The following is a 22,120-nucleotide window of genomic DNA, read 5'->3' on the forward strand; positions in this document are numbered from 1 at the left end:
GACGAGGGGATTTTCACAGTAACTTCATTGCAGTATTAATGTAAGCCTCCTTGTGACACCAATAAAGATGATGAGCATATTTAGCTATTGTACATGTTGTTCCTTTATCCAAATCACTGATGTAGATTGTAAATAGTTGAGGCCCCAATACTGATCCCCAAGGCATTCCACTAGTAACAGCTTGCCAATCTGAAAATGATCAATTTTTCCCGACTCTGCTTCCACGAGCTAAGCATTCCTTCATCATGTTCATGTTTCTCCCGACACCATGTAATCTTATCTGTGTAATTAACTTTCATGTAGCACCTAATCAAGTGCCTTCTGGAAATCCAAGTGCACCACATTTAAGGGCAGCACACTAGCAGTGGTTAGCACAGTTGCTTCACAGCTCCAGGACCCCAGGTTTGATTCCCAGCTTGGGTCACTGTCTGTGCGGAGTTTATACGTTCTCCCTGTGTCTGCGTGGGTTTCCTCCGGGTGCTCCGGTTTCCTCCCACAGTCCAAAGATGTGCAGGTTAGGTGGATTGGCCATGATAAATTGCCCTTAGGGTCCAAAAGGTGGGGTGGATTCATTGGGTTACGGGAATATGTTGGAGGTGTGGGCTTGGGTGGAGTGTTCTTTTCAAGGGTCGATGCAGACCCGATGGGCCGAATGGCCTCCTTCTGCACTTTAAATTCTATGATTCTATGAACGACAAGTGCCCCTTTATCCAGCTTGCTTGTTACTTCTTCAAAAAATTCTAATAAATTAGATAAACATGATTTCCCTTTCACAAAGCCATGTTGACTCTGAAATTCTGATTTTCTCAGTATCCTATTATCTCAATAATGGATTTTAGCAATTTCGCTATGACAGGTGTTAGGCTAACTGGCCTTAATTTCCTGCTTTCGGTCTCTGACCTTTCTTGAATAAAGGTTGTTAAATTTGTTTTTTTCCCCCAATCGGAGCCTTTTGGAAGATTAGATCCAATGCATCTACTATCTCTGCAGCCACTCATAAGGATGCAGGCCACCTGGTCTAATAGTTTCACAGAACTTTGTTCCCAGTGATGGGGATTGTTTTAAGTTCCTCCCTCACAATTCACCCCTTGATTTTCAAGTACCTTTGGGAAGTTTTCTCAGTCTTCCACAGTGAAAAACAAAATACCTTTTAACACCTCTGCCATTTCCTTGTTTTTCATTACCAGTGGCCCAGACACACTCCCTAGAGGACCAACACAAGCTTTTGTTACTCTGTACCTATTTAACCACTTATGGGAATACTTAATCTTTGCTTTTATTTTACCTTAGAATTTACAGTGCAGAAGGCCATTCGGCCCATCGAGTCAACACAGACCCTTGGAAACAGCACTCCACCCAAGTTCACGCCTCCACCCTATCCCCGTAAATCAGTACCCCACCCAACCTTTTTGGACACCAAGGGCAAGTTATCATGGCCAATCCACCTAACCTGCACATCTTTGGACAGTGGGAGGAAACCGGAGCACCCGGAGGAAACCCACACAGACACGGGGAGAACGTGCAGACTCCGCAGAGAATGACCCAAGCCGGGAATCAAACCTGGGACCCTTAAGCTGTGAAGCAGCTGTGCTAACCACGGTGCTACCGTGCTGCCCTACCTGTTAGCTTCCACTCATACTCTACTTTCTCCCTCAAATTAATAATAGAAAATAAGAGGGAGAAAGTATTCCTTGCTGATTCTTAAAATGTGACCAATCTTCTGACCTCCCACTAACCTTTTCAGATTTGTTTGGGGTTTCTTTCAATGTGACAAAATCCTTAACTTCCTTATTATAGGCCATAATCTTTCTTAGAATCCTTCTTTCGAACTGAGATAAATCTTTCCTGATTGTTATTAAACATCTCCTTAAAAGTCTGCTGCTGCATCTGTCCTAACTTTTAACCTACCTAGTTTCCCAGTTCATTTCAGCTAGCACTGCTTTCACATCCTTTCAATTACTTTTATTCATATTTAAAACGCTAGCCTTAGATCCACATTTCCCCCCTTCAAACTGAACATGAAATTCTATAATGTCATGATCTCCATTGCCTAGTCTCATTTACCATAAGATTATCGATTTATTGATTAATCCTCTCATATCCAGGTCAAGAATAGCCTGATAGGCTGTAGAACGTGCTGCCTAATACTCTTATGAAGTTATTTTCCAGGCTACCAATCTGATTCATCTAATCTACATTTGGATTAAGGTCACCCATGATTATTGTGGCAGCTTTTTTCACATTATGTCCTACTGCGCAACTACTGTTAGAGGGCCTAAAAATATACTACTCCCAGAAATGGAGTCTCATCGCTACCCAAACCTATTCCACATCTTGCTTTTTCAACATACGGTAATCTCTCACTGTTCAGAATCATAGAATCCCTACAGTGCAGAAGTAGACCATTCGGCCGTTGAGTCTGCACCAACACTCCAAAAGAGCACCCTACCTAGGCCCACGTCCACAACCCCACCCAACATTTTGGTCACGAAGGGGCAATTTATCATGGCCAATCCACCTAACCTGCACATCTTTGGACTGTGGGAGGAAACCAGAGCATTTGGAGGAAACCCACGCAGACACGGGGGGGGAATTTGCAAACTCCATACAGACAGTCATGCAAGGTTGAAATTGAACCCGAGTCCCTGGCGCTGAGGAACCGTGCCGGCGTACCAAGTCATCTTTGATTAACAGAGCTACCCTACCACATTTTCCTACCTGCTTGTCTTTTTGAAATGTTAAATATCCTTCAACAAGATTTATATTTGTGCCATCAGTTCATCCATTTTGTTACGAGTGTTGTGCGCATTTAAAAATAGCCTCTAATTCTGTCTTAACATTTTTACCTACACTAATGTTATTTGTGGTTGTACTCTCATGTTTGTACATACTGTCCCTTCTTGTCAAGACTCTAGTCATCATTAGGTGCCCTTGCCACACTGCTCTATTTTTTTCTCTTTATTCTTTTGTGGGATGTCGGCATCACTGGAAAGGCCAGCATTTGTTGTCCTTGAACGGAGTAACTTGCTCAGCAATTGCAGAGAGCACTTAGGTGTTAACTACAATGCTATGTGTCTAGATTCACATAATGTGGAAATGCCAGCGTTGGACTGGGGTGAGCACAGTAAGAAGTCTTACAACACCAGGTTAAAGGCCAACAGGTTTGTTTCAAACACGAGCTTTCGGAGCGCAGCTCCTTCCTCAGGTGAATTCCTCAGATTCACATATAGTTCAGACCAGGTACAATTGGCAGATTTCCTTCTCTGAAGGGCATTAGTGAACCACAACAGTTGATAATAGGTGTAATTCTCACCATTACTGAGACTAGTTTTCAATTCCACATTTATTAATTGAATTGAGATTTGAACCCATGTTGTCAGAGCATTAGTTTGTGCCTCTAGATTACTAGTCCAGGCATTACCACTATGCCACCATCGCCCCCGATTGCCTTGTCCTTTCTCGTTAACTTTCCAAATTTTGCCTCATGTAACCACTCCTCCCTAGACAGCTGGTTTGCGATGCAGAGCAAGGCCAGCAGTAAGGGTTAAATTCCTGTACCGGCTGAGGTTATTCATTAAGGCCCCACCTCATCAACCTTGCCCCATGCCTGAGGTATGGTGATCCTCAGGTTAAACCACCACCAATCAGCTCTCCCCCTCAAAGGGGAAAGCAGTCTATGGTCATCTGGGACTATGGCAACTTCAGTAGCCTCTAAGATACAATAAAGAAATGATTGGTTGATGAGTATTGCTCCTTTTTGCTCTCAAAACTAAGGCATTAGTTTAAACTAAAGCTGGGAAATGTAAAAATTCATTGGGTAAATATAATGAGCACACAGTAAAATTTTTAAATTTCGACAATTACAATCTTGGAGGGCTTCGCTGACAGCAAGGACGATATCAATTGGCTGCAACAGGACACATCGGCTAACACAATAAGCAGACATAAATTAATACAGACAGGTGAGAGGCAGTGGCAAGATAAGACTAAATGACACAGTGTACAGAGACAGTGTGACTCAGGATCTTTGAAGGTGGCAGGACATAGGACGTCGTCATCACTGAGGAGGCCAGCATTTGTTGTCCAACCCTAATTGCCCTTATTGTTGTGGATCTCCCCTAAAGTGAACCAGATGGGTTTTTATAACAGTTGATAATTTTGATGATGGATTTTGTATTCCAGATTTATTGACTTAATTAAAATTCCACCAGCTGCCGTGGTGACATTTGAACCCACGTCCCAAAACAAGAGCAAGAGTCCCTAGAATACTACCCAGCAACATTGCCACCACGCCACCGCCACCTCACACATTGAGAGTAGATAGCACACCATTTGCACCCTTAGGCATAAGAAATGAAAAATTGAAAATCGCTTATTGTCACGAGTAGGCTTCAATGAAGTTACTGTGAAAAGCCCCGAGTTGCCACATTCCGGCGCCTGTTCGGGGAGGCTGTTACGGGAATCGAACCGCGCTGCTGGCTTGCCTTGGTCTGCCTTCAAAACCAGCGATTTAGCCCTGTGTGCTAAACAGCCCCTAAGAGAGGAGCAGAATTAGGCCAGTCGGCTCTCGAGTCTGCTCCGCCATTCAATCATGGCTGATATTTTCTCATCCCCATTCTCCTGCCTTCTCCCCATAACCTCTGATTAATAAAGAACCTATCTATCTCTGCCTTAAACACACTCAGTGATTTGGCCTCCACAGCCTTCTGCAGCAAAGAGTTCCACAGATTCACCACCCTCTGGTTGAAGAAATTCCTCCTCAACTGTGTTTTAAAGGAGCGTCCCTTTAGTCTGAGATGGTGTCCTCTGGTTCTAGTTTTTCCTACAAGTGGAAACATCCTCTCCACGTCCACTCTATCCAGGCCATGCAGTAGCCTGCAAGTTTTAATAAGATCCTCCCTCATCCTTCGAAACTCCAACGAGCACAGGCCCAGAGTCGTCAACCATTCCTCATACGTCAAGCTCTTCATTCCAGGGATCATTCTGTGAACCTCCTCTGGACCCTTTCCATGGCCAGCACATCCTTCCTTAGATACGGGGCCCAAAACTGCTCACAATACTCCAAATGGGGCCTGACCAGAGCCTTATACAGCCTCAGAAGTCTATCCCTGGTCTTGTATTCTAGCCCTCTCAACGTGAATGCTAACATTGCATTTGCCTTGTTAACTGCCAACTGAACCTGCACATTAACCCAAAGTGAATTGTGAACAAGAACACCCAAGTCCCTTTGTGCTTCTGATTTTCTAAGCATTTCCCATTCAGAAAATAGTTTCTGCCTAAATTCCTCCTTCCAAAATGTAGAACCTCACACTTTTCCACATTTTATTCCATCTGCCACTTCTTTGCCCAGTCTCCCAGCCTGTCCAAGTCCTTCTGTAGTTGATATATTCTGCAGTCACTGTGTACCAATGGCGAATGGAGTGATTGTTGGAGATTTTCACAGTAACTTCGTTGCAATGTTAATGCAAGCCCACTTGTGACAAAAAGTTTATTATTATTATTAGGGGCAGCAGGGTAGCATGGTGGTTAGCATAAATGCTTCACAGCTCCAGGGTCCCAGGTTCGATTCCCGGCTGGGTCACTGTCTGTGTGGAGTCTGCACGTCCTCCCCCTGTGTGCGTGGGTTTCCTCCGGGTGCTCCGGTTTCCTCCCACAGTCCAAAGATGTGCGGGTTAGGTGGATTGGCCATGCTAAATTGCCCGTAGTGTCCTAATAAAAGTAAGGTTAAGGGGGGGTTGTTGCGTTACGGGTATAGGGTGGATACGCGGGTTTGAGTAGGGTGATCATGGCTCGGCACAACATTGAGGGCCGAAGGGCCTGTTCTGTGCTGTACTGTTCTATGTTCTATGTTCTATTTCTCCTGCAGAATGTTTAAGGTGAGTGACGCCGTCAGTGTCCCTGCTGATTTCACCTGTGGGAAGTGCACCCATCTCCAGCTCCTCAGAAACCGCGTTAAACTGGAGCTGGAGCAACTCCGGATCATTCGGGAGCCAGAGCTCGTCATAGATAGTAGCTTCAGGGATGTAGTTACTCCGAAGAATCAAGATAGATGGGTGACGGTGAGGGGGGCTGGGAGGAAGCAGTCAGTGCAGGGATCCTCCGTGGTCGTTCCCCTCAGTAACAAGTATACCGCTTTGGATACTGTTGAGCGGGGCGGGGACCTACCGGGGTAAGCCACGGTGAATGGATCTCCAGCACTGAGTCCGTCCCTGTGGCTCAGAAGGGAAGGAGGGAGAGCAGGAGAGCAATAGTTATTAGGGACTCGATAGCGAGAGGGACAGATAGACGGTTCTGTGGCAACGAAAGAGACTCACGGATGGCATGTTGCCTCCCGGGTGCCAGGGTCCGTGGCGTCTCCGACCGTGTTTTCAGAATTCTTTAGGGGGAGGGGGGAACAGTCACAAGTCGTGGTACACATCGGTACCAACGACATAGGTAAGAGAAGGAACGGGGATTTAAAACAGGAGTTTAAGGAGCTAGGGTGGAAGCTGAGAGTCAGGACAAACCATGTTGTCATCTCTGGTTTGTTGCCGGTGCCACATGCTAGCGAGGTGAGGAACAGGGAGAGAGTGCAGATAAACAGGTGGCTGCAGGGATGGTGTAGGAGGGAGGGTTTCAGTTACGTGGATAATTGGAGTATATTCTGGGGATGGTGGGACCTGTACAGATAGGACAGTTTATACCTGAACCAGGGGGGTACCAATATCCTGGGAGGGAAATTTGCTACGGCTCTTCGGGGATGTTTAAACTAAATTGTCAGGGGGATGGGAAAACTAGCTGTAGTCCAGAAGTCAGTGTTGAGAGTAGTGAGGTACTGAGGAGGGTATAAAGGTCGCAGGAGTGTACCAGCAGACAGAAAGGTGGGTTGAAGTGTGTCTACTTCAATGCAAGGAGCATCCGGAATAAGGTAGGTGAACTTGCAGCGTGGATTGGTACTTGGGACTACGATGTTGTGGCCATTACGGAGACATGGTTAGAACAGGGACAGGAATGGTTGTTGGAAGTTCCGGGGTATAGATGTTTCTGGAAGAGTAGGGAAGGTGGTAAAAGAGGTGGAGGAGTAGCATTGTTAACCAAGGATAGTTTAACGGCTGCAGAAAGACAGTTCGAAGGGGATCTGCCTACTGAGGTAATATGGGCCGAAGTTAGAAATAGGAAAGGAGCGGTCACGTTATTAGGAGTTTTCTATAGGCTCCCAAATAGTAATAGAGATGTGGAGGAAGTAATTGCAAAACAGATTATAGATAGGTGTGGAGGTCTCAGGGTAGTTGTCATGGGTGACTTTCACTTTCCAAATATTGATTTGAACCTCTATAGGTCGAACAGTTTGGATGGGGCAGTGTTTGTACAGTGTGTGTAGGAGGGTTTCCTGACACAATAATGTGGAGAGGCCGACAAGGGGGTGGGGCCACATTGGATTTGGTACTGGGTAATGAACCGGGCCAAGTGTTAGATTTGTTTGTGGGAGAGCACTTTGGAGATAGTGACCACAATTCGGTGTCTTTCACTATTGCAATGGAGGGGGATAGGGCAATATGGCAGGGCAAGGTTTATAATTGGGGGAGGTGTAATTATGATGCGATTAGGCAAGAATTAGGGAGCATAAGATGGGAACAGAAACTGTCAGGGAAAGGCACAAATGAAAAGTGGAGTTTGTTCAAGGAACAAATACTGCATGTTCTTGATAGGTATGTCCCTGTTAGGCAGGGAGGAAATGGCCGTGCGAGGGAACCATGGTTCACAAAAGAGGTTGAATGTCTTGTCAAAAGGAAAAAGGAAGCGTATGCAAGGATGAGAAAACAAGGTTCAGTTGGGTCGCTTGAGGGTTACAAGGTAGCAAGGAATGAGCTAAAAAAAAAAAGGGCTTAGGAGAGCTAGAGGGGGCATGAGAAGTCCTTGGCGGGTCAGATCAAGGAAAACCCTAAGGCTTTTTACTCTTATGTGAGAAATAAAAGAATGACCAGGGTGAGGTTAGGGCCGGTCAAGGACAATAGTGGGAACTTGTGCATGGAGTCAGAAGAAATAGGAGGCGTTGAATTAATACTTTTCTTCAGTGTTCACCAAGGAGAGGGGCCATGGTTTTCAGGATGAGAGTGTGATACAGGCGGGTAGGCTGGAGGAGGTAGATGTTCTGAGGAAGGATGTATTAGCAATTTTGAAAAACCTTTGGGTCGACAAGTCCCCTGGGCCAGATGGGATAGATTCAGGGATTCTTTAGGAGGCAAGGGATGAGATTGCAGTCTTTGGCTTTGATCTTTGGGTCCTCACTGTCCACGGGGATAGTGCCGGGGGACTGGAGAGTGGTGAATGTTGTTCCTCTGTTCAAGAAAGCGTATAGGAATGACCCTGGCAATTATAGGCCGGTTAGTCTTACTTCGTTGGTCGGTCAGTTAATGGAAACGGTCCTGAAGGATAGGATTTATGACCATTTGGAAATATGCAGCTTAATCCGGGATAGTCAACACGGATTAGTGAAGGGTAAGTTTTGCCTCACAAATTTGATTTAATTCTTTCAGGAGGTAACTAAGTGTGTAGATGAAAGTAGAGCAGTTGATGTCGTATACCTGGATTTTAGTAAAGCATATGATAAGGTTCCCCATGGTTGGCTCATGAAAAATGTAAGGAGGTATGGGATAGAGAGAAATTTGGCCAATTGGATAAGTAACTGACTATCACATAGAAGACAGAGGGTGGTGGTGGATGGAAAATTCTCAGACTGGAGACCAGTTACCAGCGGTGTACCACAGGGATCAGTGCTGGGTCCTCTGCTATGTGATTTTTTTCAATGACTTGAAGGAGGGGGCTGAATGATGGGTCAGTAAATTTGCTGATGACACCAAGATTGGTGGAGTAGTGGATGAGGTGGAGGGCTGTTGTCCGCTGCAAATAGACATTTATAGGATGCAGAGCTGGGCCGAAAAATGGCAGATGGAGTTTAATCCTGGTAAGTGTGAGGTGATTCATTTTGGTAGAAAAAATTTGAATGCGGGATTACAGGGTCAACGGCACGGTTCATAGGAATGTGGAGGAACAGAGAGACCTTGGGGTTCATATCCACAGATCTCTGAAGGTTTCCATTCAAGTGGATAGTGCCGTGGAGAAGGCCTATAGTTGTTAGCGTTTATTAACAGAGGCCTTAAGTTTAAGAGCCGCGGGGTTATGCTGCAACTGTACATGACCCTGGTGAGACCACGTTTGGAGTATTGGGTGCAGTTCTGGTCACCTCACTATAGGAAGGATGTGGAAGCATTGGAAAGGGTGCAAACGAGATTTACCAGGATGCTGCCTGGTTTGCAGGATAGGTCTTATGAGGAAAGTTTGAGGGAGCTAGGGCTTTTCTCTTTGGTGTGGAGATGCCGGCGTTGGACTGGGGTGAGCACAGTAAGAAGTCTTACAACACCAGGTTAAAGTCCAACATGTTTGTTTCAAACACAAGCTTTCGGAGCACTACTCCTTCCTCAGGTGAATTGATTCTCCCGAGGAAGGAGCAGTGCTCCGAAAGCTAGTGTTTGAAACAAACCTGTTGGACTTTAGCCTGGTGTTGGAAGACTTCTTACTTTTCTCTTTGGAGCAGAGGAGGATGAGAGGCAACTTAATAGAGGTTTATAAGATGATAAGGGGGACAGATAGAGTGGACGTTCAGAGACTATTTCCTCAGGTGGATGTAGCTGTTACAACGGGGCATAACTATAAGGGTTCAGGGTGGGAGATATAGGAGGGATGTCCGAGGTAGGTTCTTTCCTCAGAGTGGTTAGGGTGTGGAATGGACTGCCTGCTGTGATAGTGGAGTCGGACACTTTAGGAACTTTCAAGCGATTATTGGATAGGCACATGGAGCCCACCAGAATGACAGGGAGTGGGATAGCTTGATCTTGGTATCGGACAATGCTCAGCACAACATCGAGGGCCGAAGGGCCTGTTCTGTGCTGTACTGTTCTATGTTCTATTATTCCTTACTTTTAAATTCCATCGCCCTTGCAATAAAGGACAACATCCCATTCGCCTTCCAAATAACTTGCATGCTAACTTTGTGATTCAAGGACAAGGGCACCTAGATCCCTCTGCATTGCAGCCTTCTGCAGTCCCTCTTCATTCAATATCTAGTTTACTTTTTATTCTTCTTGCCGAACTGTACTGCCACACTTTCCAACATTATATTCCATCTGTCAAATTTTTGCTCACTCACAACATTTAATAATAATCGTTATTAGTGTCACAAGGGCTGGTTTAGCACAGTGGGCTAAACAGCTGGCTTGCAATGCAGAATAAGGCCAGCAGCACAGGTTCAATTTCAGTACCGGCCTCCCCAAACAGGCGACTAGGGGCTTTTCACAGCAACTTCATTGAAGCCTCCTTGTGACAGTAAGCTATTATTATTATTAAGTAGCTTACATTATCACTGCAATGAAGTTACTGTGAAAAGCCCCTCACCACACAATCCAGCATCTGTTCGATACACAAAGGGAGAACTCAGAATGTCCGATTCACCTAACGGCGCGTCTTTCGGAACTGTGGGAGGAAACCGGAGCACCCGGAGGAAACCCACACAGACACGGGGATAATGTGCAGACTCCACACACACAGTGCGGGGATCGAATCCAGGACTCTGGCGCTGTGAAGCAATTGTGCTACCATGTATATACCATGTGTATGCATACACACACGCACACCGTGCTCCCATATATATATCCTTTTGCTGATGCTATGTCATCTTCATAACTTACTACCCCACCTAGCTTTGTATCGTCAGCTAATTTGGCAACAATACAATCAGTCCAATTATCCCATTGCATAGATTGTAAATATTTGAAGCCCCGGCACTGATGCCGATGGCACCCCACTAGTTAGTTAATTCACCAACCTGAAAATGGGCTATTTATGCCAACTCTGTCGGTATGATAGCAAAACATTTATCGATGCTAATATTATTACCCCTTACACCAGAGGCTCGAATCATAATTATAGTATAATTACAGCACAAGAGGCAGCCTTTCAGGAGGACAGGTCTGCACCGGCATACAGAAGCAGCAACTCAACTAGTGTCACTCCACTGCCTTGTCCCTTTTCAGAAAATGATCCAATTCCCCTTTGATGCCTCAGTGTTAGTTGTGGATAGTGAGGAAGGCTGTTGTCAGCTTCAAAGGGACATAGATAGGATGCAGAGCTGGGCTGAGAAGTGGCAGATGGAGTTTAACCCTAACAAGTGTGAGGTTGTCCATTTTGGAAAGACAAATATGAATGCGGAATACAGGGTTAATGGTAGGGTTCTTGGCAATGTGGAGGAGCAGAGAGATCTTGGGGTCTATGTTCATAGATCTTTGAAAGTTGCCACTCAAGTGGATAGAGCTGTGAAGAAGGCCTATGGTGTGCTAGCGTTCATTAGCAGAGGGATTGAATTTAAGAGTCGTGAGGTGATGATGCAGCTGTACAAAACCTTGGTCAGGACACATTTGGAGTACTGTGTACAGTTCTGGTCACCTCATTTTAGGAAGGATGTGGAAGCTTTGGAAAAGGAGCAAAGGAGATTTACCGGGATGTTGCCTGGAATGGAGAGTAGGTCTTACGAGGAAAGGTTGAGGGTGCTAGGCCTTTTCTCATTAGAACGAAGAAGGATGAGGGGCGACTAGATAGAGGTTGATAAGATTCTCAGGGGAATAGATAGAGTAGACAGTCAGAGACTTTTTCCCCGGGTGGAACTAACCATTACAAGGGGACATGAATTTAAGGTGAATGGTGGAAGATATAGAGGGGATGTCAGGGGTAGGTTCTTTACCCAGAGAGTAGTGGGGGCATGTAATGCACTGCCTGTGGAAGTAATTGAGTCGGAAATGTTAGGGACCTTCAAGTGGCTATTGGATAGGTACATGGATTAGGGTAGAATAATGGAGTGTAGATTAATTTCTTCTTAAGGGCAGCACGGTAGCATTGTGGATAGCACAATTGCTTCAAAGCTCCAGGGTCCCACGTTCGATTTCGACTTGGGTCAATGTCTGTGTGGAGTCTGCACATCCTCCCCGTGTGTGCGTGGGTTTCCTCCGGGTACTCCGGTTTCCTCCCCCAGTCCAAAGATGTGCAGGTTGGGTGGATTGGCCATGATAAATTGCCCTTCGTGTCCAAAATTCTACGATTAACCTAGGGCGGCGGAGGGTGGGCGGCGGAGGGGGTGGCGGCGGAGGGGGTGGGCGGCGGAGGGGGCGGGCGGCGGAGGGGGCGGGCGGCGGAGGGGGCGGGCGGCGGAGGGGGGCGGGCGGCGGAGGGGGCGGGCGGCGGAGGGGGCGGGCGGCGGAGGGGGCGGGCGGCGGAGGGGGCGGGCGGCGGAGGGGGCGGGCGGCGGAGGGGGGCGGGCGGCGGAGGGGGCGGGCGGCGGAGGGGGCGGGCGGCGGAGGGGGCGGGCGGCGGAGGGGGCGGGCGGCGGAGGGGGCGGGCGGCGGAGGGGGCGGGCGGCGGAGGGGGCGGGCGGCGGAGGGGGCGGGCGGCGGAGGGGGCGGGCGGCGGAGGGGGCGGGCGGCGGAGGGGGCGGGCGGCGGAGGGGGCGGGCGGCGGAGGGGGCGGGCGGCGGAGGGGGCGGGCGGCGGAGGGGGCGGGCGGCGGAGGGGGCGGGCGGCGGAGGGGGCGGGCGGCGGAGGGGCGGGCGGCGGAGGGGGCGGGGGCGGCGGAGGGGGCGGGCGGCGGAGGGGGCGGGCGGCGGAGGGGGCGGGGGCGGCGGGGGCGGGCGGCGGAGGGGCGGGCGGCGGAGGGGGCGGGCGGCGGAGGGGGCGGGCGGCGGAGGGGGCGGGCGGCGGAGGGGCGGGCGGCGGAGGGGGCGGGCGGCGGAGGCGGCGTAGGGTGGGCGGCCGGCGGAGGGCGGGCGGAGGGGGCGGCGGGCGGAGGGTGGGCGGCGGGCGGAGGAGGGTGGGCGGCGGCGGGCGGAGGGCGGGCGGCGGGCGGAGGGCGGGCGGCGGGCGGGCGGCGGGCGGAGGGCGGGCGGCGGCGGGCGGTGGGCGGGGGGCGGCGGGGGCGGCGGGCGGAGGGGGGCGGCGGGCGGGGGGGGCGGCGGGTGGGCGGCGGGCGGAGGGTGGGCGGCGGGCGGAGGGTGGGCGGCGGGCGGAGGGTGGGCGGCGGGCGGAGGGTGGGCGGCGGGCGGAGGGTGGGCGGCGGGCGGAGGGTGGGCGGCGGGCGGGCGGCGGGCGGCGGGCGGAGGGTGGGCGGCGGGCGGAGGGTGGGCGGTGGGCGGGCGGCGAAGGGCGGGTGGTGGAGGCGGCGAAGGGCGGGTGGTGGAGGCGAGCGAATGGATAAGAAGAGTGGGTAGAGAAGGGAAACGAAAGCTCCGGTGGAGCTTGAGCTATTCAAAATCACGAGGTGTCTAAGCCGAGGCAGCTAGTCAGAAACTGTGTCCTTTGCTGAAAAGACCAAAGTGGAGAGAACACAGATTTATGGTGACAGCAGTGACCAGAGGAAATGATTTTTTTTGACATGCAGCAGGTGCTCAGTTTTGGAATACACTGCCAGAGTGTGTGGTGGAGGCAGGTGCAATCAAGGGGAAATTGGATTAATATCTGAAAATAAAGAGAGAAGGCAAGGGGGAGACACTCGGTGAACGGCTCCTTCAGAGAACCAGCACAGACACAATGAGCCAAATAGCCTTTTCCTGTGTTGCAGTCATTCTCTGAAGCATCAGATTACAATCCTCCAGTCAGCTGAACAGGTAAAAATAAAACTCACAAATATCTGCAGTGATGATTTAATCTGAATTAGAACGTGCAAGCAGTTTCTCCGATTTCATCAAGAAAAGTATTTAGCCCATATTCTGAGGCAATTTTTCCTCTAATTTCCCTTCACAGTGCATGGCCTGTTTGGTTCACCAAGCAGCCCTTTTAAGATTTCTGCAACGCCACACATACACACGTGCTAAGGGGACCATTCTTGTGTGTGGCCTGTTCATCTATACCCTGCACAGCATGTTCAGGCCAGCTGCGGACCCATACAACTTAGAGCGAACATTGTTCTTGGGGTCAGTGCAATGTTTCATTCAGTCTCCAAACATGACTGATGGAAGGCACAATTATTGAGCTAGCAAAATAAGTTTAATCAATTAAGTTTGCAACGAAAAGCAGTGCTTATTTTAGTTTCACATTTGTTGACATTAAAGCGAGATAGAATCGTCTCAAATTAAAGTCAAATCAATTATAGTAATTTAAAATAAATTTACAGTACCCAATTAATTTTTTCCAATTAAGGGACAATTTAGCGTGGCCAATCCCCCTACCCTGCCCATCTTTGGATTGTGGGGGCGAAACCCACGTAGACACAGGGAGAATGTACAAACTCCACACGGACAGTGATCCAGAGCCGGGATTGAAACTGGGACCCCGACACCGTGAGGCAGCAGTGCAAACCCACTACGCCACAGTGCTGCCCAACTATAATAATAACTTGTGATCGAAATTGTTTGCATATTTAATTGCCTTAAATTTTAGAACAAATTAAACAAATCCAAACCTTATTTAGAGAGTCAACCAGACAATAAGCAAACCATTATGGAGCAATAATGATGAATGCTTTCTCTACAAGTCAACCCTCACTCTAGAAAAATTTAGTTCACCTCACAATTAGTGTAATTTCAGAATTGCATATCTGCACCTATGGAAAATGCACCAATTAACCTTTAGCTTCTTCCGTGGCCTGTCACAAGTTAGCTCATCCCTGCCTCAGTGTAAGCTCTACTTCAGTGAGAGCTAGTTCTTGAAACTAACCTAAATGTAGAAAAGTGAGGGGTTATGCACTTTAGAAGGAGGAATGGAGGCATAGACTATTTTCTAAATGGGAAGATGCTGAGGAAATCAAAAGCACAAAGGGGCTTGGGAGTCCTTGTTCACGATCCTCTTATGGTTAACGTGCAGGTTCAGTCGGCAGTTAGGAAGGCAAATACAATGTTAGCATTCATGTCGAGAAGGCTAGAATACAAGTATAGGGATGTACTTCTGAGGCTGTATAAGGCTCTGGTCAGACCCAATTTGGAGTATTGTGAGCAGTTTTGGGCCCCGTATCGAAGGATGTGCTGGCCTTGGAAAGCATCCAGAGGAAGTTTGCAAGAATCACCCCTGGAATTAAGTGCCTGTCGTATGAGGAACAGTTGAGGACTCTGAGAACCAAAAAGAAAATGCTGGAAAATCGCAGCAGGTGTGGCAGCATCTGTAGGGAGAGGAAGGAGCTAACGTTTTGAGTCCGATGACTCTTTGTCAAAGCTCAGGGCTCTGAGGACTCTGGGTCTGTACTCGTTGGAGTTTAGAAGGATGGGGGGGGGGGGGGTATCTTATTGAAACTTACAGGATACTGCGAGGCCTGGATAGAGTGGACGTGGAGAGGATGTTTCCACTTGTAGGAAAAACTAGAAGCAGAGGATACCATCTCAGACTAAAGGGACGATGCTTTAAAACAGAGATGAGGAGGAATTTCTTCAGCCAGAGGGTGGTGAATCTGTGGAACACTTTGCCACAGAAGGTTGTGGAGGCCAATTCACTGAGTGTCTTTAAGAGAGAATGGGGATGAGAAAAATATCAGCCATGATTGAATGGCGGAGCAGACTCGATGGGCCGAGTGGCCTAATTCTGCTCCCATGTCTTATGGTCTTACGTGAAGTACCTAAACCAGGAAGATCTTTAGTTCTGTATTATAAGCATCATGCATTAAGGATCGGGACTGTGGCCATGGGCCGAAAAAAAGTAAAACAGAACCTTTCAAATAATCTCAATATCATTATCCAACTGTGGAAACAAAATAGCTAATAAACCAAGAAACAATCACCTTTGATGCCCATATCCTCCATTTCTTCATTTAGCTTGCTTCTTTGCGAGCAATCTCAACTATCAACAATATTACACGCAGTATTAAGGATAGTTTCAGTACATGCAATGTATAAATTTACCTTTTGGAGTTCCATCACTGCTCGCAGGAGAACACACTGCCTGTGGGGATCTTAAAGGGAAGGAAGAAGCATTCCTCAATGAAGAATCACCATCCTAAAATAAAAAACAAGAAAAACATTAGCCTAGAAATTTATTAATGAACAAAATCAAATACAACATCCAAAAAGGAGAAGGGAAGACAACGTTGTTGAAAGCAACAGTACCATAGTGCTAACCTTCTTGGGCTAAGGATCTAGAAACCTAGATATGGCGCCAAGGCCCAGGCACAAGTTCAAATCCAATCATGGCATCTGGGAGAATTTAAATTCAATTAAATAATAATTCCAGAATACAATACTCGTCTCAGTAATGATCATGAAAATACTGGGTTGTAGAATTTCCTCTGGTTCGCTAATGTTTTTAAGTGCAGGAAATCACACGCTGTTGCCTGGATTGGCACAACCACCACAGCATTGCGATGGACTCTTCACTGCCCTCTGATAGCAAGACAATCAATTGAATCAAACTGCTACAGAAAAGCTAAAGAATAAAACATCACAGACTAACCAGCATCGACCAAGTCACCAGAAACGATCAGGTGCAGGCAGCCCAGTCAACCATACAAAGTCCTCCTAGCTAAGATCTGGGGAGTTGCGCCAAAATTGGATTGGATTTGTTTATTGTCATGTGAACTGAGGTACAGTGAAAAGTATTTTTCTGCGAGCAGCTCACATGGGAAGAAATGGGAATAAAAGAAAATACATAATAGGACTACACAAGGTATACAATGTAACTACATAACACCGGCATCGGATGAAGCATACAGGGTGTAGTGTTAATGAGGTCAGTCCATAAGAGGGTGATTTAGGAGACTGGTAACAGCGGGGAAGAAGCTGTTTTTGAGTCTGTTCGTGCATGTTCTCAGACTTCTGTATCTTCTGCCCGATGGAAGAAGTTGGAAGAGTAAGTAAGCCGGGTGGGAGGGATCTTTGATTATGCTGCCCACTTTCCCCAGGCAGCGGGAGGTGTAAATGGAGTCAGTGGATGGGAGGCAGGTTTGTGTGATGGACTGGGCGGTGTTCACGACTCTCTGAAGTTTCTTGCTGTCCTGGGCCAAGCAGTTGCCATACCAGACTGAAACATATAAAACATTTGAAACATATAAAAAAATTTAAGGGGGCGTCGACAGGGTAGATACTAAGAAATATCCATTTCTGTGGGAAGAGGACAAGGAGCACCCAAAGTAAATATACTTAAATTGGCAGAGGGTTACTTTCAGTGCAGTGAAAATGGACTTGCTCAGGTGAAAATTTAATGTAGCAATGGACTGACCTTAAAGAGATGATGATTCAGGTGCAGTTACAGTAGAGCATAAGAACTAGGAACTGGAATAGTAATAATAATAATAATCATCATCACTTTTTGTCACAAGTAGGCTTCAATGCAGTTACTGTGAAAAGCCCCTAAGTGGCCACATTCCGGCACCTGTTCGAGGAGGCTGGTACAGGAATTGAACCCGCGCTGCTGGCCTTGTTCTGCATTACAAGCCCACTGGGCTAAAAACTGTTTTGTCGTCAAACCAGATTATCGAATTAGGCACATGGCTCAGAAAGTGGTGTGGGAAGGAGTTTTGATTGATGGGGGACTGGTGTCAGTTCTCAGGGAACAGTGAAAAATTTTGTTGGGATGGGCTCCATTTAAATCAGGCTTGGAGCAGTGTCTCAGTTAATCTTTTAACTAAGGCTGCATGCAGACAGAGCTTCCCAAGAGACTGGTCGAGTTATCGGAACAGTATAGCTAGTATATAGCTAGTATATGCAGAATGGGGCAGGGAAGGACAGAAATTAACAAATTTAATTGGTGAATAAGGTTAATTTTGGAAATAGAAATAAAAAGTTAAATCAAACATTCTTCATCTGAAATAAGATAGATGAATTATCGGCACAAATAGAGGTAAATGATTTCGATCAAATCACCATTACAGAGACATGGTTACAAGGTGATCAAGTTGGGAATTAATATTCGAAGGTGCTTAGGAGTCTGGTAACATCAAGTAGTTAATAGCCCAACTGAGGGATCATAGAGATCGGCGGTAATATATTAGCACGGATAGAGGATTGATTAACAAATGGGGGAAAAGGAGTGGGCATAAACAGAGCTTTTTCAAATCAGCAGGCACCAAACAATGGAGTGCACAAGGATCAGCACAGGGGCCTCAGCTATTTTACAGTCTATATTAATGATTTAGATAAAAATACAGAGTAATGTATGAAAAACAAGGTAGAAAGGTAAGCTGCGGGAGGACAGAGGCTGCCAAGTGACAGACAGGTTAAGTCAATGGACAAGAAGATCGAAAATGGAGGATAATGAAGGGAAGTGGAAAGTTATTCACTTTGGTAATACGAATAAAAGGCAGATTTGTTTTCAAAAGATGACAACCTTGTAACTGATCAGATTCAAAGTGATTCCCGTGCGCTGGTATAAGGACGCAGAAAGATAGCATGCAGGTGCTGCAATTAGGAAGGCAAATGGCATGTTGGCCTTTACTGCAAGAGGATTGGAGTACAAAAATACAGAAATCTTAGTGCAGTTCTATTGGGAAGTTGGCGAAAGTTTGGTCTGGAGAACCGTGTGGAGTTCTGGTACCCACATTGTAAAAAGGATACACTGCCAACGTAGGGCTGAGGTTCAATAAATTGGTCCGGACTTCATACAAATGATGTGGGTGAAAGGTGAGCAAATACTTCATATAAACCGAAGGTACATCAGTACAGATTGACCCTGTGAAATGCGCACCCTCCAGGATTTGGGAACAGTGCCTTCGATGACGACATCTGCAGGAAGTGTTACCAGCTGCAGCTGCAAACGGGAGCAATGGGTGGAGTCACTTCAGTGCATCCGCAAGGCTGAGGATTACGCAGCTAGTACACTTCGGGAGGTGGTCCCACTGCAGCTAAGTACACAGGCAGAGACAGAATGGATGCTTTAGAGAGGGTGCAGAGGAGGTTCACCAGGATGTTGCCTGGTTTGGAGGGTGCTAGCTATGAAGAAAGGTCGAGTAGATCAGGATTTTTTCGTTGGAAAGACGGAGGTTGAGGGGGACCTGATTGAGGTATACAAAATTATGAGGGGTATGGACAGGGTGGATAGCAACAAGCTTTTTCCAAGAGTGGGGGTGTCAATTACAAGGGGTCACGATTTCACGGTGAGAGGGGGAAAGTTTAAGGGAGATGTGCGTGGAAAGTTTTTTACGCAGAGGGTGGTGGGTGCCTGGAACGCTTTGCCAGCAGGGGTGGTAGAGGCAGGCACGATAGCATCATTTAAGATGCATCTAGACAGATATATGAACGGGTGGGTAACAGAGGGAAGTAAATCCTTGGAAAATAGGCAACAGGTTTAAATAAAGGATCTGGATCTGCGCAGGCTGGGAGGGCCGAAGGGCCTGTTCCTGTGCTGTAATTTTCTTTGTTCTTTGTTCTACAGCTAGGTGAGCAGACAGATGTTTGTTCAGCCATAGATGTGAATCCAGGATGGTATGCTGGCTCACTGCTATCAAGGGAGTCAGAGCAGCTACAGGATATTCTTTTGGGGCAGGGCAAACAGTCAGAGGTAGTGGTCCACATTGTGTGCAATGACACAGGGAGGAAAAGGCATGAGATCGTGAAAGAAGTTATAGGAAGAAAATTCAAAAGCAGGACAAGAGCAGTAATCGCAGGATTAGTCCCAGTGCTGTGCACTAGTTAGAAAAGGAGGTTGAGCAGATCAACATGTGGCTGAACAAATGGAGTAAGATAGAGGGCTTTAGATTTGAGGCATTGGGACCGGTTCTGGGACAAGTGGGACCTGGAGGAGGATGATTTACACCTTAACAGACTGGGACCAACGTCCTCGCATGGAGAATTACCCTTGCTGTTGGGGAATGTTTAAGCAAGAATGGCACGGGGATGAGAACCAAGGGAAAGCCAGAGTGGAGACTAGAGAAACTGGGGGTGTGGAGGAGAGACGCATTTACTGATAGAGGGTAGAGGGAGAGCGCGAATGTGTGATTGGGAGCGAGGAGTGGCATTATTGATTAAACATGGTATTACAGTACTAAAGAGAGGATGCCCTAGAGGGATCATGGACAGATTAGTTTGGCTAGAGGGAGGTAAGGAATGAAAAACTTGCAATGACATTGATGGGTGTATTATATAGACCACCAACTAGTGGATGGGATGTAGAGAAATAAACTTGCAAAGACATTGCAGTGACGTGCAAGAGGTAGAAATTAACACAAAGAAAAAATGTGCATATGTCAGGTAGAAAGCGCAGTTGAGAATTCAGGGGAATACAGAAAGTTCAGAGAGAAGGTTAAAAGCACATGAGAGAAGCAAACAGGGATTATGAGAAAAAAACAAGCAGATAACATAAAGGAGAATCGTAAAAAGTTCTAGAGGCATCTAAATAGTAATGGGATGGTAAAAGGAGTAGAACAATTGATTAGGGACCAAAAGGGGGACTGACACATGGAGGTAGGGGGCATGGCTGAGATATTAAATGAATACTTTGCACGCGTTTTTAACCACTAAGTCGATGCTATCCAGGATATGGTGACAAGATGAGGAAATGTTGTCCCCAGAAGGGATCAAAATTGATAAGGAGGAAGTCTTATATCGACTGTTGGTGCTTAAAGTTGACAAGGCACCAGGACCGGATGAGATGCATCCAAGGATACACAGGCAGGAGAGAGTGGAAATTGCAGAGGCACTAGCACTAATCTTCCTTTCTTTAGCCACAGGGATGGTGCCAGAGAATTGGCATCAATGTGATGATGTGATGAAGAGGCTGTTTATCACAGGGCTAAATCGCTGGCTTTGAAAGCAGACCAAGCAGGCCATAGGCACGGTTCGATTCCCGTACCAGCCTCCCCGGACAGGCGCTGGAATGTGGCGACTAGGGGCTTTTCACAGTAACTTAATTGAAGCCTGGTTTAGCTCACCAGGCTAAATCGCTGGCTTTTAAAGCAGGCCAGCAGCACGGTTCGATTCCCGTACCAGCCTCCCCGGACAGGCGCCGGAATGTGGCGACTAGGGGCTTTTCACAGTAACTTAATTGAAGCCTACTCGTGACAATAAGTGATTTTCATTTCATTTTCATTTCATTTTTTTCATAATAAGCGATTTTCATTTCATTTCATAATTATTCTGAATTCCTCCCATTTTATTACTCTGCATTACCCTAATGGAGTAAACCATGAAGACAGAGGCAAAATATTGATTTAGCTTCCCCACCATTTCTGTGTTCCCTACGAACTCCCCGATCCCATCCTCCAACATTAACTTTAGCTACTCTCTTTCCTTTTATGAACTTATAGAAGCTTTCTCTATCCTTTCTTATATTTTACGCTAATTTTCTTTGATAATTTTCCTTTGCTCTTTATTAGTATTTTAGCAATCCTTTCTTGATCTTTAAAAGTTTCCCAATCTTCCATCCTGACTCTGGTCTCTGTAATTCGGTATGCCTTAGCTTATGTCTTTATGTACTTTTTGTCTTTATGTTATCTTTAACTTCCTTGCTTAGCCATGGATGTTTTCCCCATCTTACAAGCTTTCTTATTCTCTGGAATATACAAGTTGGGAGGAATTGAATATCTCCTTCGACACTGCCACTGCTCATCAACTGTCCTACTTTTAAGTCTCCCTGCCCAGTCCACTGGGGACAAATCTATCCTCATGCCAATGTATTTCTATGCAGGTGTGAATTACACAGTAAATGGCAGAACACTTAGGAGCATTGACATACAGTGGGATCTGGGCATTCAGGTCCATAGTTCCATGAAATTGGCAATGCAGGTGGATAAAATGATCAAGAAGGCATACGGCATAGTTGTCTTCATCATCGGGGGGGAATTGAGTACAAGAATTGGCAGGCCATGTTACAGCTGTATAAAACTTTAGTTAGGCCACATTTGGAATATTGCATGCAGTTCTGGTGGCCACACTAGCAGAAGGACGTGGATGCTTTGGAGAGTGCAAAGAAGATTTACTAGGATGTTGCCTGGTCTGGAGGGTGTTAGCTATGTGGAGAGGCTGAATAAACACGGACCGTTTTCGTTGGATTGAGATCTATAAAATTGCGAGAGGCCTAGACAGCATGAATAGTCAGCAACTTTTTCCCCAGGCTGGAAGACTCAATTCCATGGGGAGCACAGGCTCAAGGTGAAAGGGGGAACGTTTTGGGGAGATGTGCAGGGAAAG

At 47.1% G+C, this 22,120-nt stretch overlaps 1 protein-coding gene across 1 annotated transcript in view; it reads right to left on the reverse strand.

The window, feature by feature from the left end:
- Window positions 1-22,120, reverse strand: part of LOC119970799 (nipped-B-like protein) — a 559,915-nt gene that overhangs the window by 349,518 nt on the left and 188,277 nt on the right. The window contains 1 exon segment of the mRNA XM_038805973.1: window positions 15,905-15,998. Coding sequence (XP_038661901.1) covers window positions 15,905-15,998 — 94 coding nt within the window.

Source organism: Scyliorhinus canicula, chromosome 8, assembly GCF_902713615.1.
Source record: "Scyliorhinus canicula chromosome 8, sScyCan1.1, whole genome shotgun sequence".
Classification (NCBI taxonomy): domain Eukaryota; kingdom Metazoa; phylum Chordata; class Chondrichthyes; order Carcharhiniformes; family Scyliorhinidae; genus Scyliorhinus; species Scyliorhinus canicula.